Source organism: Stegodyphus dumicola, chromosome 9 (genome assembly GCF_044657685.1).
Source record: "Stegodyphus dumicola isolate Sdum_Otavi_A_Nest chromosome 9, ASM4465768v1".
NCBI lineage: Eukaryota > Metazoa > Arthropoda > Arachnida > Araneae > Eresidae > Stegodyphus > Stegodyphus dumicola.
In genome coordinates, this window is record NC_140776.1 from 12,841,311 (window position 1) to 12,867,225 (window position 25,915).

Below are 25,915 nucleotides of genomic sequence, written 5' to 3' on the forward strand. Positions count from 1 at the left end.
TCTGCCCAGTGGAGCCAAAAGTTGAGTTTAAATTTTGGTGCACGGAAAATTGTGTCTTCGGACACATTGGCTGAATTGCTTATTTTTGCTTAGAATTCTAATTTTAATTGCAAAAATTATTTTTTTAAACTGTTTTTCACTGTATCCATTGTTTTAGATTTTCCTTGTATTTTGGAATTTTTGATGAAGATACCATAATCCTTCACAATATAGATTTTTAAAGTTTTATCCAAGGGATCAGTTTTTGTCACTTTGTGAAATGTTTGGATTGAGTTTGTAGTAGTTACAATAAGCCTAAGCAAACATTCAAAATAAGAAAGTAATGTTCTTGGCAAAAAGTGTTTGCTATACATAAAATTTTCAAGATTATTTTTTAAATTCATTTTATTTGGTGAACCGAATGATATTAAAAATCTTTGACTTTTATTGATTTTTATTGATTAACTATTCTGGAATCGCCGAAGTCCCGACGAGTCCGGATTAAAGACTTTTTACTGTATGTCTTGGTTAATAGGGAAGGTAGCCTTCAGGGATTTTACAGCTCTCCATTGTTATGGAATGTTATTATAAACAAACTGATAATGCATTCTCCTCTTTAGGCTCTGATTGGTACTGTTATGTGAATGACCTTATGATTTGAATGTTTGATTCTTCTCTTGAGAAACTAGAGGAAAAAATTACAGGAAATTATTATTATTTTGAGAAGTTGGCGTGAGGGAGAGGGGCTTTTAATTTAGAGGAGACTAATGCTGTATTTTTCCCCCAGGAACAAAACAGATAAGAAAGCTAAATCTAAAGTATAAAGATCATAAAATTTGTTTCTAATTTGGCTTACTTATGTGTTATTTTGGACAACAAATTGAACTTTTTTGAATATTTTAATTTCATCAATAAATGAACAGACACAATTTTAAACAAATATAAAAGGAATTTTTGTTGAGGCATCTTTCCTTTGAAAAGTTTTACCCTTTAGGAGATTTATAGAAATGTAATTATTCCCACTGCAATGTATGGTGTCGGTGCCTTGGGGGGGGAGCTAGAGTGGCAGAATTATTAAGATTACGATTAAAACTGAATACTGTGGAGAGAGACTGGATGTTGTTCATTATGAAATTATTTAGGATTGCGTCAGGGGAGGTTGGCTGCCTCTTTGCTGGCTTTCTGCCCATCTTGTTGCCCTTTAAATAAGTTTATGACAAATTCTTTTTAAGATCTTGTCGCTTGGAAATGAAATTGTATGAAATTCTTTCATAACAGGAGCTGCCTTCGAGATATTTTATATATACAGTCAAAAGTCGTTAATTCGGACACCCATAATCCAGACCTCAAAGCTACAAACTTTCTGTGCATGCATCGCGTTGACGCGTGCACGTTTAATGTATGACGGACGGTATATGCTAAGCTAAAATCATATAACTCAGTTAATGTTGCAGATTGCGTTGTTTCTTGATCTTCGAATTGGATCCGGCTTATTATTTTTTGCAGACTGTTAGAGCAATTTTATAAAAGTAAGCTTGAACTTTCGATTATGTCAAATAGAATTTCTGATATATATTTACTAATATGTAAAGGATCTAGAAAGCGAAAGTATGTTTCGAAGTTCACTAAACAAAAAGTGGAATTGCTACAAAAAATGGATAAAAGCATATCCTTTGTTTCTCTAACCATTCCGAAATCTGTTTATCAATTTCACGCTGCTCTGCGGTGGGGGAGGGACGCCGTGGCGCGCAAGGAATTGGAAGTTGATCTGTCAGCACTACCCTTATCTTCAGGGCAGATGTTTTTATTTTATTTGGCTTATAATTCCTTACTAAATGTACTATTTCATCTCGATGTACTCCGTCTTTGATATGATTTAAATCAAGTTTCTCTTCATTATAATTCGCTTCCGATAGTGAAAAAAGTGACGCAGAGGTTATTGAAAACGAAAAAATTTCGATTGACAAATTAGTCAGTATTCTTGACACCGCAATTATAGGACTTGAACAGCAGAAATTTGTAACTAAACAAGAAATTATGTCTGTTTAATAGAATTAAAGAGAAAGTATTATTATCACATGAAACGAAGCAACTTAAACAACTTACATTGAAAAAAATGTTTAATAAAGTAAACAAATAAATATTAAGCTCTTTTTTTTTTTTTTTTTTTTTTTTTTGTAAATTTTGATTATAAATTTTGATTATTTTGTAAATTACGGTTTCATATTTTTAATTTTAGAATTTCTGCATGCCATCTTACCAGATTTAAACTGATAATCCATAATCCGGAAAAATCGATAAACCGGAATTGTCGAAGTCCCGATGAGTCCGGATTAACGGCTTTTGACTGTACTTGATTGATCCCTACATAGAATATCAATTTCCTTTGTTAAGACTTTTTCAGAGATCCATGAATTTGACATTTACATTGATCGCCCTGGGTTTGAAGGATGCATAATTATTGTTTTTGTAATATACTGTTATGGTGTAGAGATAAATAATACAAGGATTATATTGCAGATGTGTAATTCAGTATTTCAGGCTGAAGTACAGGCCATTCTTTATGCTTTAAGATGGTTAGACACTTGAAAGGTGGACATACAATTTTTATATACGCTGATTGTCTTTCTGTGCTTCAGGCTCTCGCCTGTCCTGATAACTATAATCAAGTCTTCAGTGACATTAAAGATTTGTATGTAAAATTAAAAGTGTTCAATGATTTTGTTTTTTCATGGATCATGACACACGCAGAGGTTTCCAATCCACACTTATGGTTGGTGATTATGAGATCCATGTTCTGGGTTCAGAATGAAATGCTATTTCTATATGTTGAAAAATATACTGGTATCTTGGAACACATGTTAGATGAAGTCTAACAGAATAAAGATCTTTTATGTTTTAAATAAAAAAGAAAATGAAAATCATGAATGATATCAACTTCAATCAGCTTGTTACAGAGCATGGCCGCTTCCCACAATATTTTTCAAGATTTCGTGTCTAGGAAAATCCATTTTGTAAAACTTGTAATAAGTGATAATATGCATTTTCTGGAATTACGTGAACTATCTGCTGGTCTCAGAGATGATTTTGAAATTGCCAGTGAACATGATTATTACTCTAAGAGAAAAATAAAAATTGCCCGAGATATTATGAAAATTATAAACCATAATAAGGATAGGATCAGAATTCAAAGTTAGCAGACTATTAGTCAATCCCCCTTTTTTTTTGTGTGTGTGTTTGTGCGATATGTGGGTATGATTTGTCCGTTCTTGCGATTATATTTTTTCCTTTTGCTTTTATTATTATTATTTTTTTGTGGATTTCATATTTCCTTGTTTTCTTTCTTTCTTTTTTTTTGTGTGTGTTCTTTTAGGCACAGTTTATTTTTGGCTATAAAGTGATCTCATATTTGCTAGGCGGGCCGAACTACACCCAGATTGTAACTAAATGAGGGTCAAACTGACCCTTTCATTCAGAGCAGGTGATCGTTGATGGTGTTACTCGAGCTCTCAGCCACCTTAGAGTTGAGGGCAACTGTTAGGGATGAAGGGAAGATTCATGAGAACATCTGAAACCAGCGGGTTGACATCTAGAGGAGCAGTTCCGGATGGACACGGACAGGATAAACTAGGAGGAATGCTGGCTTAAGGTGATTAACGCTAATAACAGATATCCTGTTCTGAGCTGAGATGGTGGAATATTTTGCTGTTCAAGCAAGAACTTAAAATGGTCTATCTTAAGGTGTTTAGAGTGGCTTTTAAATTACATATCATTGGAGGAGCACATGGAGACAGGTCTGAGGGTCCATGACATGGGTCCAGACATGGAGTCTGAATGATGGACAGAAAGGTCTGAAGGATCGATGTATGAGGTTATCATGCTATGTAAACCTTTTCATGGTTTCACCTAACTAACTGATAAATTTGGATGGCTCAACTTTCCTGGTTGTCACAGGACCTAAATGGAAAATGTTAGAAGAGAGTCATAACCAGTTCTGTCGCTATGCACTGAAGGTGGGACTTAAGGCACACTCCTATGCACATTGCATCAGAAAGATGGTGCCATATTATTGTCATTTGGCATTAAATGCACTGCTCCTTTTCATTTGAATTACATATCAGAGGCAGAATTTTTGCTAATAAAGTTTCAGAATCTTGATCATCTAGGATCATCTAAGTTTTTTGAATTAGCTTTTGTGTTTGTTAAATTTTCATCATTGTAGATACTACAAAATTTTAGATCAGATGATACACAAAAAATAAAATGCCAAATAATGCTATAAGGAGAATAGTTTGGTAAGTAATGCTTTATGTCAAAACTTAGCCCTTTTAAGGGCCTCTCCTTCTTTTGTTTAATAAAATTGGAAGGAATTTGATGGAATTAAAATTTAATATATCATTACATTAACTAACCAAATGATTTTAATTATTTGTATTTATTTTCAGATTTAAAAATAGCATTTTAGTAGCATCATCTGATATATAATCGGCTAACTAAAAGTAGTAAATTGCATACATCACTTTATGCACAGGATTGTCATAAAAAACTTCCCTGATAAATGAACCCCTAGCAGTCTATCTGCCCAACCATTTGAAATAAAATTTCAGATATTGTTATTTGAAGGTACGGGCTTGGTATTGTGATAATTTAAAACAATAGAGCTCTCGCAATCGTGGTTGCAGTGAAAATATTTCGAAATTTTCTAATGGTAGTATCCACTTTTTTGATACCACAAAATAGATAATTGCATTAAAAAACAATAAATGGCATTGGAATGATAAACACATGACGAAAATTGTAGCTATAAAATATTTACGAACAATAGCACGGTAGAACAGCAGTAGAAACAATAGAACAATAGAAAGGAGGTATATTGGCACACTGCATAATACGCAGGGACAGAAACTGGATGCACAGTGGAAGAAACTGGGACAGATTTTGATCTAGACCAGTGGTCGTCAACCGGTGTTCCGTGAAAATCTTTTGATGGTCTGCAGAAAAATTGGGACATTATTTATATTTTTATGAAGATTCAGTTTAAAAAATGATGAGTAACAAAACCTGTTATGGAATATGGATTATACTTTTTTTTTAAAATTTAGCTACTATTTTTAGCGAAGTTCCTTCTGAATTTAGCAACTTTTTAGCTACTTTTGCAGGTGTATCTAGCGCCATTTGAAAGTGAAAGTTGCCATCCATGGATATGCTGCTGTTATCAATAATAGCACGAACTGGAATTCTCTTTCCTTTTGAATTACAAACATATGCTTTTGTAGTCATTAATTAACATCATTAATTAACACAGTTTTTTTCGGTGTCAATAGGCAACTTGATGGTTTTTTATGAGAACCATCTGCATTCTTGTTTCTAATTGCATCACTGGAAGTTTCCATTTTTGTTTTGTCTAAATATTGATCGATGACACCATTGCAGAATAAGCAATGATTATTATGTTTACAGTAATTAAAAATTGGTGGCATAACACTTTCAGTTTATTGATATTGCTTTGCGTTTGCTGGTTTGTTCTTGCTTTTTGTGAAGTTCCTTTTCAGTGATGTGGAAATGTAAAGCTTTCCGTACAAGAAGGTAAAATTGTTTTGAAAATTATATTAACAAATGAAAATTAGAAATACATGTATTGGAAAGTTGAATATTGTTTTTGCATATTAATATATTGTTTTTAAGGTCTGATTTAAGGTTTTTTTAAAAAATAATTCATATTAATGGTCTGCCAAATATAAAATTATATATGTAGTGGTCCGTGAAGTTCTAAGTTTTGACGACCGCTGATCTAGACAATCGTGTGTTCCTTTTGAAGTTGTTGTGGAAGTGCATAATACAGTTACTGCAGGTTCATTGCAAACTGCAAGAAATGTTGCCTGCAGTCTGAATGTATTGAAAAACACAGCTTCTGTGGATGTTTCCTTATTGATTCCAGTGCATCTGGATGTTCCAACTTGGAGATGAGCAACAATGTGTCAACTTTGAATATTGTTTTCATCAACAGATATGATGAAGATTGCACGTGGCTGCTGTGGATATTATGGACGAATGAGGAGCATTTCTCCTTAAATGGGAACATAAACTCTGAAAACTTTGTTCACTGGGCTGACAAAGATCCTCGCAATGTGGCAGCCGGCACCTTTACATAAAGCTAAAGCAACTATGTGGTCTGGCATCGCAAGCACATTCGTTCTCTATACTTCTTCGAAGAGAATGCTTCCCCAGGTATTAAAACGTGCTCCATCACAAGTACTCGTGTACAATAATATTGCAGAACTGCATATTTCCAGAATTGCAGCAGTGAAGTGGCATTGAGGACCCTATAGGGATGCCAGATCAGCTTCCTTCACATGTTGTAAGATGTGTTTGGGAAGTGATGCGACAGCATTTTGTGGATGGTGTCATCTCCCGTAACTTTGCAGTTTCGTGGCCACAACGATCCCCTCACTCAGATGGATTTCTGGTTCTGTAGTTGTCTGAAATCTCAGGTAGACACATCAAATCCACAAGATTTGTCAGAATTGAAATATACCTTAAAATGTGAAATTAAGAAGCTTTCCTTCTGCAATATTATGTTTATCTTACTGGTAACAATCTCACACATGCAATGCATTATTGTGTACAAAGTTGGCATGTTGAAAACTTTTAATTCTATTAAAAAAGTTTTCCCTCCCCCGTCTTGTGTTATCATTGGACATATGCTATTCTGTTCTTTGCAAATGTTTTACACCAGCAATTTTCATCACATGTATTGTTTCAATGCGCTGATCAATTTGTACAGGATAAAGGTGGGTGCTGCCAACCAAAAGTAGGGCTATTAATTTTGTTTTGGTATTTTGCGTTGATTCACTATAAATGTCGATTCAGTTTTCAAATTGTTGCCACCAAATATTATCACCCTGTGTTACATTTAAAGAAATTAAATAAGGAAGAATCTGCTTAAATTCATGAGCAACTCATCCGAATATGGGCAACTGGAAGCCCTAATTTGAAATTTGTTTTATTCTCGATTTCATATTTGTTACATTTTTAACGAATTTTTGATTAACAAACTCGATGATTTCAAAGCCAGCAATGTCAGCTTCGTACAGGGAAAAATCACATTTTATCTGCAGCGTGCGAGACTGTGTATAAAAAAATCTAAAGATATGCTGATTTAAAAATTATTTCGCGATGTTGTCATTGAAATGAATTTTATGGTTTGAGAAGAACATGCTATTTAATAAATAAGATAATACACAAAACCTTAAAAAAAAAAACGCCCCTTTGGGTGTAATGATCTGAAATCTGAATGCTTTCAAAATTTTTTTTTTAGTATTTATTAGTATTCATTCTCTTTCGCCACTTTGCCCTTCTGCTGGCTTATGTGTTGCTTAGTCTCTGCTTGCTAGTCTCAGCTGTTTGAAATGTAATTATTTATCTAAACTTGTGACGTGTGTTTAGCACCCCTAGTGTTCTATCAGTTAAGAAGATATGTGCCAAGAAAATTTTCATCCAAAAATAAATGGTGTTTAACTACCAAGCTGGTCATGCTTCTAAAATTCTATTCAGTCATCCACAACTCTGTGATGTCCAGCCAACTACACAATAGTTTTCTCGGCCATGAATAAATAGCGAATTGGTTCATTCCCTTCTTGAGCATTCATCTAATATCATATTCTCTGCAACAAATTACATTATCATCACAAACTCACACACACATATATGTTGTTGGTTGTGCATTAGCACTGAAGGCGTAATGAGTACATTTCCTCAAGCACAGAATTAAAGAATCATACATAAGTCAAAAAGATTAACTACGAAATCTTTATTTAATAGGATAATTTTGCTTAACTTAAGCATAACAAAAAGTAATAATGTTCAAGGACATTAAAATTGAAGTATTCAAAAGAATAACTTACATTGAATCCTCATCAGTACTAAATATCATCAGGCTTACCTATATTAGGCAATAAGAAAAATAAACAGGAACATACTTTGCCATCGTACCTGAAAGAGAAGAAAGTACTACTGGATTAGACCTTTGGCCAGGTACAAGTAGCTAGGGTGAAAATCAAATATACTGCATTGCACTCGAGCTTTACTTTCTCTCGCCAATATATACCTTGGCGCACATTCGTTTCGTATGCCTTTCGAGTTTCATTATGCAGAATACCTAAATTTATGCTAACATTGCCCCTGTTTTGCTAATGAAACTCATACCAATTTTAGTTCATTCCTGCAAAACTGAAATTTAGCTTTAGGAATTGGTTTAGTCATAATATCAGCAACCATTTCCTCTGTTGAAAGATAAGCAAGTTTTACTATTCCTTTGTTATTCAAGTCGCGTATATGATGAACTTTTGTATCAATATGTTTTGTGCATGGCATGAACTGAATTTTTCAGATTCTACAAGTCTTATAGTAGACTGATTATCTTCAAATACCTTTATCGGTAGAGTTTGGGGGTAGATTGAAATCTTCTGTTAATTTTAATAGCCATAATAGTTCTTGCGTAGCTTGCGATAGTGCAACATATTCAGCTTCTGCTGAGGATAAAGAAACACAAGTTTGTTTTCTTGTAAACCATGAAATACAGTTCCTTCCTAATAAAATAACACTTCCTGATGTAGATTTTCTATCTTCAATATCTTGTCCCCAATCAGCATCTGAATAAACTGTAATATTAGGTTCTTCACTCGACGAAATTTGTAAGGATAGGTTCTTTGTCGTGTTTAAGTATCTAATGATTCTTTTAATAGCATTCCAGTCTTTTTGACGTGGATTATTACACCTTCTGCTGAGTATGTGAGTTGAAGCTGTGATATCTGGTCTTGTGATAGACGATATATACAAAAGACTTCCAATAGCTTGGCGAAATTTATCATTTGAAGTTAGGAGATTTTCTTCCTTGTTTAGGTTATAATAGTTCGTTTCCATTGGTGTGCTGGCGGGTTTCGCTTCTTCAAGTTGAAATTGCTTGACAAGTTGATTTATTTTATTTTTCTGTGATAAGAGATAACTTCCATCTTCCTTGTGATTTATTTCCATGCCTAAGAAATATTTAGCTTCACCAAGATGCGTTATTTGGTAACGTTTCTTTAAATCATTAATTGTTTGAAGAATTAGTCCTTCTTCTGTAGAACTTATTAGGATGTCATCAACATACACTATTAAATTAATTCTTTTATCACGAACCACTTTTGTGAAAAGACACGGATCTGCTTTGCTTTGACTGAACCTCAGATTCTTCAGTGTATTTTCAATTTCTGCATTCCAGCACCTAGCTGCTTGTTTGAGACCATAAATCGACTTCTGTAATTTACAAACTTTATGTCTTTCTTCCGGAACCACAAATCCTTCTGGTTATTTCTTCATTTAAGTTGCCGTACAAAGAAGCTGTTTTAACATCTAGTTGATGTACCTTGGCATTATTATACGCTGCCCATGCTAAGAAAACTCTTATCGTAGTGTGTTTCACTACTGGTGAAAAAGTATCATCATAATCACTGCCGTATTTTTGAGTAAATCCTTTGGCTACTAAGCGTGCTTTGTATTTTATATTTTTACCAGTTTCATCATATTTTGTCTTAAACACCCATTTGCTGCCTACTGCATGTTTTCCTGGTGGTAATTCTGTAAGTTTATAGGTTTCATTTTCTTTTAGAGAATGTATTTCTTCTTGCATAGCCTTGATCCAAGCTTCTTGTTCACGTTTTGGTAAGTTTAGAATTTCTTCAAAGCTTTCTGGATCTTTAATTTTAAGTAAGATTGATTCTTCGTCTTCTGCTTTATAAGAGAATCTTTCCGGTGGGACCCCTTTGGTTGATCTGCTAGAAACCCTTCTTTCTACATTTTCTTCACATTTAATTAACTCTTCGGAACTTTTTCAATCTTCTGTAAAATCATCGCCAAGAGATGTTTCTTCATTATTTTCTTCATCATCTTGCGAGTTATTGAAGTGAATTAATTCTAAATCTTCAGCATTATTTTCTGCAAGTTTGTCAGGTAAAGACGCGTTTTCTGAAAATTTAACAGTTCTACTTACTATTATATTCCTTCCACCTACATAAATCCTGTATCCCTTACTTCGTAAATCATATCCTACGAATATTCCTTCTTCAGCTCTGTTGTCGAATTTACGCCGTTTTTGTTTGTTCACATAATAAAATGCTGTACAGCCAAATACTCGTAAGTGACTTAAGTTTGGTTTTCTACCATTCCACAATTCATATGGTGTTCTATCTGTGTCTTTAGTTGGTAACCTATTTTGAAGATATGCAGCAGTAGCTGCTGCTTCAGCCCAGAATCCTTTCGGTAATTTAGAGTTTATTAGCATAGTTTTTGTAATTTCTATTAAAGAGTGATTTTTCCTTTCTGCGACGCCGTTCTGTGCTGGACAATAAGGAACCGAAGTTTTGTGAAAAATGCCGAGTTTCTTTAAATAATTTTCAGTACTTTCGTTACAGTATTCTGTACCGTTGTCGGATCTGAGAACCTTTATTTTCTTTCTAAATTTATTTGTTGTTGATGCAACATACTGTTTAAGTTTGTCGAATACTTCATCTTTTGAAGTAATAAAATAAATTTGAGTATAACGCGAATAGTCATCAATGAATTTTCCCTCCTAAGCTGTTGACTTCAATTGGCCCACACACATCTGTGTGCACTAAATCCAGTGGATTTTTAGATCTAAAACTAGTTTTGGGATAAGGTGTTTCAGTTAGTTTCGCTTTTACACAAGTAGAACATTCCACACTATGAGTGCATTTGCCAAGTTTAATGCCGTCTGCCAAATCTTTTTTCTCAAGTGTTTTTATGGCATCTATATTTCTGTGGCCTAATCTTTGATGACATTTTAGTATACAGTTCGTATTTGAACATGAAACATTATTAGCTAAGTATGCTTTCTCATCAATTGGGTTTACGATCAATTTATATAAACCTTGCTGAGCGTTGCCGTCGGCTACGAGTATATTGTTACGTTTTATGTAACACTTATTACTATCAAATGTAACAATGCAACCTTTATTGGTAACATATTGAACAGAAAGTAAATTACTATCTAAACCTGGTACATACAATACATTTTCCAATTTTATTTGTGTAACCTGACCCTTTAAGTTTTGAACTTTAAAATAGCCTTCACCAATACCATAAGAATTTAATTTAGCACCATTGGCTACAGTTACTATTTGTTTATTAGAGTCATTTAACTGAGAGAAAAATTTCTTATCACTCGTCATATGAGTGGAGGCTCCTGAGTCGATAACCCATTCTTGCGTTTGCGTGTTTTCATGTTTATTTTCCACTTTTAGAACTTGGTTAAACTGAATCTGCGAATTTTCAGTTTCAATACTTTTAAGATACTTATTTTCTTTAAGTTTTGTTATGTTTTCTACACTTTGCGTATTTGCTATTTGGCATGCATTACTTTTATAATTTTGAGGATAATTTCTTACTTTACTATTATTTACATCTGTTTTTGGGGAAGTTCTAGCGTTGCGTTTTAAATGAAAACAGTCATTTATCATATGGTTATTTCTATTACAATAAGTACAAAATTGTGTAACATACTTTGGTTTATTTTCGCTTTTACTTTTTAAAGCAACTGAATCGTACTTTTGAACTTTCTTAGTTTCCACACGTTTACAATACTGATCTATTAGTTTGTTTTTAACATATTCTAGCGACAATTCAGCTTCCGATTTACTTTCTATTGCAGTTATTAAGGAGTTGTATGAATTTGGTAAAGAACATAGTAGTATTGCTATTAAGTTATTTGCTTTAATTTCTTCACCTATACTACGCAGCTTTTCAGCCAACTCTAGTACTCCTTTGATATGTTCCTGCATTTTAGAACTTTCATTATATCTAATGGAATATAGTTTTCTAAGAAGAAATAACTTATTTGTTAAATTTACACGTTCATGGACACATTTTAACTTCTGCCAAACTTCTTTTGCAGATTTACTATGTAAAACATGGATAATTTGTGAATCCGAAATGTTTAGACATATTAAAGCTTTAGCTTTATGATCATTCTTTAACCAAATATCGGTATCAGTTTCCGGTTTTTCTTCGAATACAACATCATCTAAACCTTCTTTTATTAGAAGTTGTTTTATTTTAAATTTCCACACTGAATAATTTTCATCTGTTAATTTTTCTATACAAATTAATTCTTTTAGAATAGACATTGGTACTTGTTACAATTATTCTTATAAACTTTGTAACTAGTTTTTTTTTCAACAAAGAGTTTTAACACTTTATGCCCCTGGAATCTTACAACATTACAAAATTTCAATTTCTCAGTCTCATGATCTCTTGTTGGTTGTGCATTAGCACTGAAGGCGTAATGAGTACATTTCCTCAAGCACAGAATTAAAGAATCATACATAAGTCAAAAAGATTAACTACGAAATCTTTATTTAATAGGATAATTTTGCTTAACTTAAGCATAACAAAAAGTAATAATGTTCAAGGACATTAAAATTGAAGTATTCAAAAGAATAACTTACATTGAATCCTCATCAGTACTAAATATCATCAGGCTTACCTATATTAGGCAATAAGAAAAATAAACAGGAACATACTTTGCCATCGTACCTGAAAGAGAAGAAAGTACTACTGGATTAGACCTTTGGCCAGGTACAAGTAGCTAGGGTGAAAATCAAATATACTGCATTGCACTCGAGCTTTACTTTCTCTCGCCAATATATACCTTGGCGCACGTTCGTTTCGTATGCCTTTCGAGTTTCATTATGCAAAATATCTAAATTTATGCTAACATTGCCCCTGTTTTGCTAATGAAACTCATACCAATTTTAGTTCATTCCTGCAAAACTGAAATTTAGCTTTAGGAATTGGTTTAGTCATAATATCAGCAACCATTTCCTCTGTTGAAAGATAAGCAAGTTTTACTATTCCTTTGTTATTCAAGTCGCGTATATGATGAACTTTTGTATCAATATGTTTTGTGCATGAACTGAAATTTTCAGATTCTACAAGTCTTATAGTAGACTGATTTTCTTCAAATACCTTTATCGGTAGAGTTTGGGGTAGATTGAAATCTTCTGTTAATTTTAATAGCCATAATAGTTCTTGCGTAGCTTGCGATAGTGCAACATATTCAGCTTCTGCTGAGGATAAAGAAACACAAGTAGCTAGGGTGAAAATCAAATATACTGCATTGCACTCGAGCTTTACTTTCTCTCGCCAATATATACCTTGGCGCACGTTCGTTTCGTATGCCTTTCGAGTTTCATTATGCAAAATACCTAAATTTATGCTAACATATGTATATATATGGAGTTTAATATTCTTCTATAATAATACTTTTTACAACTACTTGCCAAATTTGTTATGAGTCAAATATTTAGTAAATTTAAGTTCAATGGTTAAATTGACTGCTGTAATTTCCATGTAAAGTTATGTGTTTTTAGTAGATTTTCTATTCAATTATGTTTTATATTTCTGTGGTAATACCTTTATTTTTATGGTAATTTTATTATAAAATTATGTACTAAAGATTTATTTGTGCAAGACTTTATCACATTCAGGTAATCACATGATTTAAATGAGTAAGGGGTATAAATAATTTATATAATTTTCATTTTTTTATTACAATCTCTATTTCATTTTATTGTGCATTTTATTTTAATCTTTAAATGCTGAAATGGTCATGCGGAACAAAATGGGATACAGTTTACTTAGATTATTCAGGTTTTGATGCTTCAGATGTCAGTCTGAAACATAAGAATAATCTACAACGTATTATAAATTTTAATATGATTGGTATTTCCATAGTTATAAAAGAATTTTAAAAAATAGTAAGGGGATCTCCTTTAATTTTGATTCAAAAGTTTAAAATGTTATAGGTTTCTGTATGCAGTAGCATATTTTTTGTATTGCCGATTGCAATAAAAAAAGGGAGGTGCTCAATTAGATGTTATAGAAGACCCAATCCGAAATTTTAATATTCTACAGCTAATAATTTTTCAGTTTACATACTTATGCTCAAACATCCTGAACAAAAATCCCCTTTGAATCCATTTTGGAAAATTGAGTATTTTATTCTGTCCATATGCACAGATTTCATACCCCCCCCCCCCAAAAAAAAAAAAAAAGAAAAAAAGAAAAAGAAAAGAAAAGAAAACCGAGTGGATTAAAAAATAGGCAAAATAGATATTTCCCTTGAAATATGATACCTGAAATTTTTTACAGTTACAGTATTTCTTGCAAGGAAGAGAAAAAGGAAAGAACTGTTTGGTTATGTCACTTGGCTCTACCCTAACATAACTTAATGAATGGCTAGGGATAAATATTTTCCTGTTTAATGTGAATGTATACTCAGTATTATTTTTTAAATGTATTAATTATATTTTATGCTGCTTGAGAATTTAATGAATGATTATAGCCTTTTTTATATGATCCGAAAATCAGTTTATCGTGGTTTAAAATTTAATCTTTTTTAAAGCGTGCTGTATGTTTTAGGTTTAATTTTTCCTGAATTTAGTATCTTTTATAAAACTATAAAAAGAATTTTCTCCCTCTTTTCTATATTTAGGTTATACATATGACTCTGCTTAGTAGATTGGAAGCACGCAAAAATCAAAGACATCAAAGAGAAGTCACTGTTAGAGGATGGGACACAAGTGTTCAAGATTATCAAGAGACAGAGATTCAGAGAGACAGAGCCAATATGATGAAATCTATTCATCAGAGTAGTGTTTTAGATTCATCTGGTGAATTTCATATTATAAATTATCTCATAACTGGAGAATTAATCAAAAATAATTATCACTTGAAACAAGACCTTACTTTAGCTACACAAACAACAATAAATGGTCTTCATAATCTTGATTTGCTTGCATCTTCATGGCAAGGAGTAATTTCTGTAGCTGTTTTTAGTTTGACAGAAGATGTTCCTTTAGCAGTAGAAACCATTCTTCATCTAAGGCGTTGCTATCAAAATATTCGTTACAACACAAGCTTTCATCTGGTGTACCCTTTAAATGGTCCTACAAATAACGCATTGCCTTCCTCATATCCTAATGTTAATTCATGTGACTTTTTAGTAAATAATTTACAGAAACTTAATGTTGGAAAGAACTATGCACTGGGCGTTGCTTATCCAAACAATTTGTTACGGAATGTTGCAAGGAGAAGTGCACTTACTGAGTTTGTGTTTATGATTGATATTGACATGGTGCCAAGTGAAAACTTACATAATGATTTCTTACAGTTTTCAAAAGAAAAAAAGCTTTTTTCAGAGACAAATAAAGATGATAAGACTGTGTATGTTGTTCCTGCTTTTGAAGTAAAAGAAGATGCAACAATTCCAAGAACTAAATCAAGCTTACTTCAACAAGTTGAGGCAATGGAAGCAAGGCCATTTTATTTTGAGCTTTGTTGGAAATGTCAAAGACACACAGATTATGAAGCTTGGCAAAGAGAACCACCATCAAAGAAACTTGATGTTCTTTTTGAAGTTCTGTGGAGAGATCCTTGGGAACCATTTTATATTGGACGAAATAACGTTCCATTATACGATGAAAGATTTCGACAGTATGGATTTAATCGAATTAGTCAAGTAAATATAAATGTTTTTATGCTTAGTAAAATATTATATATATGTATCAGAGCTTTTCTTTTATTTTGTAATATTATTTCCCTTGTGTAATTTTTAGTAAAGCAGTTTCAGAACGAAATTTCATTAGTGCTTAACTGAATTCTACAAAAGCTTATATATATGATAATTCACATAAGTTATAATACTGTTTGTAGTCATTATTTTGGTTGTTATTTGACAGGTAATTTATGTTGGCTAAATTGGATTGTGTAATTGTAGGTCAGTATGGTTTCTCAAAAAAAAAAAAAAAAAAAAAAAAAAAAAAAAAAAAAAAAAAAGGGGAAGATCCTACCCATGAAATTAAATATCTGAACACTGGTAGTTTGATTTGAGTTTAAATGCCTCTGAATGAGGTTGCTGCATGAGAGTTTTTGTGGCTTTAACCATATATAACATAAATACGAGCCAATTTTCCTTAGAAAGTGTTTAACAAAGATAACTCTTCCTTTAGTCATATAACCCTAATATGTTCTTCACATTGTTTAAAAATTCAATCCCTTTTCATTTTAAAAATGAATAAGGTTTGCAAGCTAAAGACTGGCTGCTTCATCTGTTTACAATAATGAACTTAAATGAGCCTTCCTGATACCTCCCCCCCCCTGCCCAAAAAGCATTAAGCAATCATTATTTAACTTACATAATAATAATTTAATGTTTTAATGATATGTATATTGTATTTTTTTTTAACTGGTAACAAATTTTGCTAGGTTTTAGTTAAGGAAGCTTTAGGTAAAAAGTTCAGATCTTATACAGCTGTCAGTAATTTCACGTTTTCAGATTTCATTTAACTGGTTTAATTTTTCTTAAGAACACTAATATATGACTTGCCAAAAATTTTCTAACTATGCTTGGGGAGGAGGAAATGTCTACAGGTTAAAAGATAGATGGCTCCATCTTTTAAAAAATTGACAGCAGTCGTAAAAATTTTATTGTCATTATATTTGCATTCATAAGTAATATTTCCCATTCCCCTTATTTCTTACAATTTATCAATATCTTACAATTACAAATTATAGATACAAATGAATACAAGCAAAGACAAATTATTGATTTATTGGTATTAATTAAGACACAATAACACGCCGAATAAATACTAATTCAGAAGTCAAACAACAAAAATCAGCGTTATACCTACAAAATTTTCACAGGACTAGTTTCGATGGTTTTACTGAACCATCATCTTCAGCTGCAAAACCGCAAATGAACAAGATAGGAAATAATGATTAGATAAGATAAGAAAGCCTGGACAAGAATAAGCAAGTGGCGCCATCTGTTGGCGAAACCAGAACTAAAACATAATTTCTCTAAAAGCCGAAGGCAAATTTGGATTGGAATTAGGATCGTTAACTAGAACAGAAAGATTTTTATGAATGTGAAATGCCTCTAGAAAATCCAGTTCTCCAATGGAAGATGTTTTTTGAATAATTTTGGCAGCAGAAAAATTGAAAGTGTGATTTTCAGACCAACAATGTTGAGCAACAGAAGACTTCTGTGTTTCCTTTTTTCTAACATATGCCTCATGTTCTTTGACGCGAAATTTTAAGGCTCTCTTAGTTTGGCCAATGTAAATTAAACCTAGGTTTGCTAGGTTTTAGTTAAGGAAGCTTTAGGTAAAAAGTTCAGATCTTATACAGTTGTCAGTAATTTCACGTTTTCAGATTTCATTTAACTGGTTTAATTTTTCTTAAGAACACTAATATATGACTTGCCAAAAATTTTCTAACTATGCTTGGGGAGGAGGAAATGTCTACAGGTTGAAAGATAGATGGCTCCATTTTTTAAAAAATTGACAGCAGTCGTAAAAATTTTATTGTCATTATATTTGCATTCATAAGTAATATTTCCCATTCCCCTTATTTCTTACAATTTATCAATATCTTACAATTACAAATTATAGATACAAATGAATACAAGCAAAGACAAATTATTGATTTATTGGTATTAATTAAGACACAATAACACGCCGAATAAATACTAATTCAGAAGTCAAACAACAAAAATCAGCGTTATACCTACAAAATTTTCACAGGACTAGTTTCGATGGTTTTACTGAACCATCATCTTCAGCTGCAAAACCGCAAATGAACAAGATAGGAAATAATGATTAGATAAGATAAGAAAGCCTGGACAAGAATAAGCAAGTGGCGCCATCTGTTGGCGAAACCAGAACTAAAACATAATTTCTCTAAAAGCCGAAGGCAAATTTGGATTGGAATTAGGATCGTTAACTAGAACAGAAAGATTTTTATGAATGTGAAATGCCTCTAGAAAATCCAGTTCTCCAATGGAAGATGTTTTTTGAATAATTTTGGCAGCAGAAAAATTGAAAGTGTGATTTTCAGACCAACAATGTTGAGCAACAGAAGACTTCTGTGTTTCCTTTTTTCTAACATATGCCTCATGTTCTTTGACGCGAAATTTTAAGGCTCTCTTAGTTTGGCCAATGTAAATTAAACCTAGGTTTGCTAGGTTTTAGTTAAGGAAGCTTTAGGTAAAAAGTTCAGATCTTATACAGTTGTCAGTAATTTCACGTTTTCAGATTTCATTTAACTGGTTTAATTTTTCTTAAGAACACTAATATATGACTTGCCAAAAATTTTCTAACTATGCTTGGGGAGGAGGAAATGTCTACAGGTTGAAAGATAGATGGCTCCATTTTTTAAAAAATTGACAGCAGTCGTAAAAATTTTATTGTCATTATATTTGCATTCATAAGTAATATTTCCCATTCCCCTTATTTCTTACAATTTATCAATATCTTACAATTACAAATTATAGATACAAATGAATACAAGCAAAGACAAATTATTGATTTATTGGTATTAATTAAGACACAATAACACGCCGAATAAATACTAATTCAGAAGTCAAACAACAAAAATCAGCGTTATACCTACAAAATTTTCACAGGACTAGTTTCGATGGTTTTACTGAACCATCATCTTCAGCTGCAAAACCGCAAATGAACAAGATAGGAAATAATGATTAGATAAGATAAGAAAGCCTGGACAAGAATAAGCAAGTGGCGCCATCTGTTGGCGAAACCAGAACTAAAACATAATTTCTCTAAAAGCCGAAGGCAAATTTGGATTGGAATTAGGATCGTTAACTAGAACAGAAAGATTTTTATGAATGTGAAATGCCTCTAGAAAATCCAGTTCTCCAATGGAAGATGTTTTTTGAATAATTTTGGCAGCAGAAAAATTGAAAGTGTGATTTTCAGACCAACAATGTTGAGCAACAGAAGACTTCTGTGTTTCCTTTTTTCTAACATATGCCTCATGTTCTTTGACGCGAAATTTTAAGGCTCTCTTAGTTTGGCCAATGTAAATTAAACCACACTGGCAAGGAATCCTATAAATACCCCAGGAATTCATATCCGGAATGGGGTCCTTGAGTATAATGGAAACATAATTTATTTTGGAAACATCCAAAATAAAAACTGCGATCAAATCTTCGCAAATCATTTCAAGCAACTTAAAACATTCGCTTATCCCATCTGTTGCGAATTGTGCCAGATTATATGCTCTTCCCAAAATTCATAAAAGTGGTATTCCTTTCTGCCCTATTATATCAAATTTAGGTACTGCCTCGTATCCTTTAGCTAAATATTTAGTTTCTAGATTTTCCACTCTATTTAGACAATAACATTTACACCATAAAAAATTCAATAGAGTTTGTAAAAAAGGTTAAAAACATTTCTCCTAGTAATTTACTCATGGTTTCTTTTGATGTAAAATCATTATTCACCAATGTCCCAGTGGAGGGTGCATTAAGATGTCTAGAAACCAGACTTCGCGAATTTCATTTCTCTTGCATCGAAATTGAGGAGCTAATTTCTCTCACTCAACTCTGTTTGAAACAAACACATTTTGTTTTCCAAAATAAATATTACAAACAAACTGAGGGATTAGCCATGGGAAGCCCCCTCAGTCCCATCCTGGCTGATATCTACATGCATTATTATGAATCAAAATTGTTTGAAACTTTAAACTTCCCGGCATGGTTCCGCTACGTAGACAATACTTTTACCCTGTTTGAAGGTAATAAAGATGATTTAAATAAAGTTCTTTCAACAATGAATTCTATTGATCCTGCTATTCAGTTCACTTTTGAACTTGAGACTTGCAATTCTCTTCCGTTTCTCGACATTCTGGTCACACGTAACACATCCAACTTCAGTACTACAGTTTACCGTAAACCTTCATCGGTTTGCCTTCCACCACACTTTAAATCATGTCATCCGACTAAACAAAAGTTAGCTTCATTTTATTCCTATGTTTTCCGTGCTCTTCAAGTTTGTTCCTCCAAATTAGCCCTTGATGAAGAACTAAATTATTTAAAAGCAATAGCTATTGACAGGGGCTTTTCACCCAACATTATTAATCAAGCAGTTAAAAAATTCTCATCTGAACACACTAAAAGCCACACTCTTATTTTAGGAGATTAAAAAAATTCTGTTGTCATTCCCTTCTTTCCATCAATTAGCTATAAAGTTGCACATATTTTGCAGAAATTTAACTTTCGGGTTGTTTATTCTCCCATCAATAAAATTCCAACTTCTATACTCAAGGACCCCATTCTGGATATGAATTCCTGGGATATTTATAGGATTCCTTGCCAGTGTGGTTTAATTTACATTGGCCAAACAAAGAGAGCCTTAAAATTTCGCGTCAAAGAACATGAGGCATATGTTAGAAAAAAGGAAACACAGAAGTCTTCTGTTGCTCAACATTGTTGGTCCGAAAATCACACTTTCAATTTTTCTGCTGCCAAAATTATTCAAAAAACATCTTCCATTGGAGAACTGGATTTTCTAGAGGCATTTCACATTCATAAAAATCTTTTTGTTCTAGTTAACGATTCTAATTCCAATCCAAATTTGCCTTCGGCCTTTAAAGAAATTATGTTTTAGTTCTGGTTTCACCAACAGATGGCGCCACTTGCTTATTCTTGTCCATGCTTTCTTATCTTATCTAATCATTATTTCCTATCTTGTTCATTTGCGGTTTTGCAGCTGAGGATGGTGGTTCGGTAAAACCATCGAAACTAGTCCTGTGAAAATTTTGTAAATATAACGCTGATTTTTGTTGTTTGACTTCTGAATTAGTATTGGTATTGCTTTAATATGCATATGCTGGTATGAATTTAATCTAAATTTTAATTCTGTATGTAGAACTTGGTAAATAATGGAAAAGAAAGGTGAAATTAATTTTCATTTTAGCTTCTAGAAAAAAAGTTTCTTTCTCAAGAAGCTAAAAGGGAAAATTAATTGCATTCTGATTGGTATATTTTCTCCTCGTACAAATTCTTCTTTTCAAAATATTTTGAGCATCAGAAAATAAAATTATCGCAAGAAAATTTTCTAAAAAAAAAAAAAATTGTTTTTGCATATTTTCCCATCGGTTGTGAAACGTCGTCAAGTGGTGCAATTTAGTGCCAATTATGGATAAGCATATTATGATGTTACAACACACTCATAACATCTGCACTTTCATTTAATGTAACCCTGATTGATTGAAAGAAAGAAAAGAATCTGAGGATTGTAGAATTGCATTTGTGACGGAACTGCTGCTCATTTGCAGCTGGTTGAAATAATGAACATCCATTGAAAGGGGAAAAAACAACTAGATATGGCTGACTAAACTGTAATAGAATGGAACAATGACCCGTGGGAAATTTGTTATAGCATTTACAAATTTGTTATAACAATCTAAACAGAGCTTTTGGCTGATAAAATTAAAGGGCCTAATAAAATAACAGAAATCAATGAAAGGCTTTTTGTGTAGAGCAAAAATGAAATGGGTCGAATACTTCTGCAGCATTGGCATTTGATGGATTATTCAGAGATACTGATGATGTTTTTTGCAAGAACTGCTGGTAGAAGTACTGCTGAAAATTCCACTTGAATGGCTGGTGCAACTTAGTTACATAAATTATGCTAAATTACATAATTTAATAGGAGCCAGCGTTCACAGTTAATGGAATAAAATGTAAGTACAAAAAAAAAAAAAAAAAAAAAAAAAGTTTCTGTGAATTAAAAAAAAGAGGTGTTTTGGTGTAAATTGTATGCAAAATGATTTAATGTTACTTGAAGGAATGGAATAAACTGCAAAAACTGTTTTTCTTATTGTCAGAATATTTTCTTGCAGAATCTTTACAGTTAATGTTACAAAAAACGTTTGTTGTCATGCTTAAAAATTTTAACTGTCAAGCCTTTTTTATATGTTACCAATGTTTTTCATAATCAATAATTTAATCTATTTATATATTTTTCAACTTCACTGAGATTACTAAATTGGTGACTTTTTAATTCATTGTTAGTATTGGTATTTGCAAGCTTATCATCCACATTTGGACAATTATTGCTTGTACCTGGCTAATACATGAGTATTTAAAGTACAAGGCTGTCTATTAAAATTATAACTTCAATCAAAGAAGCAACTTAACCATGTTAGGACATGATAGAAGAAACAGATTTGCAAGCTTGCATGGTGCAGTTAAGCAGGTATGACGAGTTAATGATCAGCATTGCAGCATATTTCCACATCATGGGCACCAATAACATCATCTGACAGCAATAAAAAAGAATGAAATGGAGCTTTTCATATGTGATTCATATTTGCTTGTTGTTTATTGCATAGGAGGTGTAAGTATGCCTCATGTCAGAGGATTGAACTCAATGCACTCCTTGTTTAAATTTGACCACATGACATTTCCAGTATAGAGTGATATGGATTATTTTAGCTGAAACTGTTTCTTTTCTTGGGACAAATTTGATTTCTGTTTTATAAATGTGGAATCACAAGACAATGATTGGATTAGAATGATTGGCATGGAGACAATGATTGGCATGGAGGAATTATTAGGAAGGATCACTACGATCACTACTCACAAATGCTTTGCTGATGATTGGATTAGGAGGTCTGGAGGAATTGTTAAGAAGGGTCACTACAATCACTACTCGCAAATGCTTTACTGATATTAATATATAAGATATGCTGAGTGCATGATACTTTTAAATCACAAACCACATTACAGATTTGTATATTTTTATCATTTAGAATGTGACAAATAAATGAATCAGTATGCGTAGCAATATGATGGACTGCTTTCATTGCAGCTTTTGGTTCACAAATCTTCATCTGTAATACAGAGTGTCTGTGGATATAGGGGTGCACTAAATGATGCACTTAAACTCCTGAATAGCATGGTCTTATATTTAGATAAATCTTGTTTCTGGATGCTGCATTATTTGTGAAAATTGATTGTAAAAGACTTGCATTATGCATTGTCATAGTGGTCCAACAACCTTGAAATCAACTAGCATATTAGAGTTTGTGGTTGTCCTGCATTCTGGCATTACTTGCTAGTGGGATCACTTATGACTGCATGGTTTATGCAACATCTGACATTTTTTTATAGGCAGCATGTTTATCAGATTTTTCATTGATTGAACATGTCTGGACCTTGATTGAGCGATTAGCATGATAGAAACAAGCAACTACAATTGGCTGATATATTTGAACTCTGGCAATGAACTGAAGGCCTGTAGACTAATACTTTAAGCTTACATCCATAACCTACTCTAGTTCTATACATAGCCATATCGCAGCAATTATTGTTCGCATGTTTCAAGGAAATTCAATCTAACCAAATGAAATAGGTGCATAATTAAACAAATTTATTCTTTTTAACAAATCTAGCATTGATAGATCTTTATTAAGCAGAATGAGAGGAAATGTAAACAATATAGAATATGTTTCTACTGATGTTAATAATGTGAGTGATGATAAGAGTGAAAATGATGCAGATAATTTTATTGTGTGCTGTACACATACTGAAAATTACAAGGGTCACTCTGAAATTTTGGTTTATAAATAGGTTTTTAAATTTATACTTATGTAGTTTTAGGTTCAAAGTATCCTCCTGCAGCATCAATGCACATCTGTAAGCGATTTTCCCGAAGATTGTATGCCTCAAACTATTTATTTCTTGGAATTGACAAAAATAATGCATTTATAGCCTCATTAATCTCATCTTCAGAATGAAAATGATGTCCATGTAAGGTCTTATTTTAGATAAGAAAAAAAGTAGTCAAAAACTCACACACAACTAGGTCAGGTGAATATGGTGGATGTTTTACCAGTTCGTTGTATTTTTGTTGAAGAAACTCAACTGTTAACCTTGCTGAATGAGAAGATGCTTTGTCTTGGTGGAGCATGAGTTCCCTAACATTTACTTCTTGAAGAATTTCTGGAAGACACTTAGTGGTGTATCAGTTAGCTGTGACTGTTTTCATTCCTTCCATCTTAATCGCTTTGACCAATCTTGTATTTATGAGGAAAACGACATACATTACATTTTTCATGGTACATTGTCAAAAGACAACGTAGGTGTGGGGATCATCTTAAAAGACCCATACTTTTTTTTCTTTCTTGATGTGTTGGAATGCCAAAACATGACATACACGTTTCATCATGGTAACAATTTTAGAAATAATGCAGTGGCCACCATCTTTAAGTAATTTAAGGGTTTCTTTATTGATTCTGACATGCTCCTCTTTTTGGTGCTCAGTTGAAGTATGGAGAACCCAATGGAAAACTATTTTTTTTTCATTTGCAATACTTCACGAATAATTTTATGTATGGTGGCGGATCCAATGTTATGTTTCTTCTGTATCATGTGGTAAAGGTAGCGATTATCATTGATAAGATTTTTCGTAGACACATTATCTGGGATTACTGCTGACAGTGGCCTTCCTGTGTATTCTTCATCCTGAAGAGAGTTTTGACTTCTGTGAAATTCTGTGAACTTTTTGATTAGAGTAGCATGAGATGGACCTTCATTCCCAAATGCTAATTATAGACCTTGAACACATTCTTCTTGATGTAATCCCACTTTAAAGTCATAGATAGTGTGATAATGTTCTCGCATCAACTCCATTTTTCTTCCTGCCTAAAATTTGTTCTTTGAACTAGACTTGCAATTGGCCAATAAAAATTGCCTGCTAGGCTAAAATAGTTCATATTTTCAAATCTAACCATTAATTTTTTTTTTTTTGCCACTAAACGTTTACACATATCTCAAAAATTTCAGAGTGATCTCTGTATCAATCAAAAATTTACAAACTCAAAATAACTATGGCAAAGTGTTTTCAAAAGATATTAAAAAATGCTTAAGACTTGATAGCTGACTGTAATGATGAAATATAGAGCAATTTGTTTTGTACAGTATTTTTATATTTTTATACTATAAGTATAATTATGCTCTACAAGAGAGAAAAAGGGTTATTATGGTAACTGAAAATACCATTTTATTCATAGATACAGTACCAAGAAGTAATCTTTTATTTTATAGGCTTAGCACCATATATATACAATTTAATTGTTGTTAATTGATGGTATATTGGTTTATTCCCTTGGTAAGTCGATTAATCTATGATCAACGACAATAGCTACTTTTTCAATATTAAAAATATCTTTTACACTTGATTTTGGTATTTTTGCAATTAAGAATTTTTCTATACAGATTTTTATGTTTTCAAAGCAAAAAAGATTTTGAAAATACTAATTAAAAATAATAATTAAAATACTGACTAAAATTTTTTGGAGGTTTTAATTGAATTTCTATTCCCTGGAGATGGTATATGAAAAGTTTTCTAATTATAAATTATTGTTTTATATATATGTATGTATATAAAATATATATATAAAAAAAACATAACGATGGCTTTGCTCTATGCGAACAGACAACCTCTAATTAACTTTCCGCAATTTCAGGGTCTTCCCCCAGATCAGTACTTTCAAGAACATTCTGGCATGTTATGTAATCGCTATTATAAATGTAGAGTTCGCACCATTTTTCATCAGATTGCTTTTGTCCTCCTGCCACTATACTATAAGACCCTTGTTGCCGCTCTTCCTGTCTTTCTTTGTTTGAATGTATAGTATGACACAGTAAATTTAAAGTTAATCCTATTTAGTCTAAATTATTATTGTGTATGTAATCTTGGAGAATCTAAAAGAATAATGATTTACCATTTGAATTGAGTAAAGGTGTGGAATCAAAACAGCTAACTTCTTCTGTGTCATCATTTCAGGCCACCAGTGGCTGAATAGTAATTTCGCTTAACAGTGGTAGTTTGGCCAGGGCCTCTAATACAGGGCTGACTGCATGGTCATTTTTGTGGTTTCCCCAGGTGTAACGTGTATTCAAGCCAGTTTCTCTCAGAAAATCCTTTACAGAGACATCCTTCTCTTTAGGCAGAGAGCCCTTGAGTGCTTTGCCATAATTAAAATAAACCAAACCAAACCAAAC

The 25,915-nt window shown here is 32.5% G+C and overlaps 1 protein-coding gene across 1 annotated transcript in view; it reads left to right on the forward strand.

Moving 5' to 3' along the window:
* Positions 1–25,915, forward strand: part of LOC118206018 (beta-1,4-glucuronyltransferase 1-like) — a 70,965-nt gene that overhangs the window by 29,243 nt on the left and 15,807 nt on the right. Inside the window, exon 3 of the mRNA XM_035378298.2 lies at positions 14,531–15,556. Coding sequence (XP_035234189.1) covers positions 14,531–15,556 — 1,026 coding nt within the window. The remainder of the gene's footprint in view (positions 1–14,530; positions 15,557–25,915) is intronic.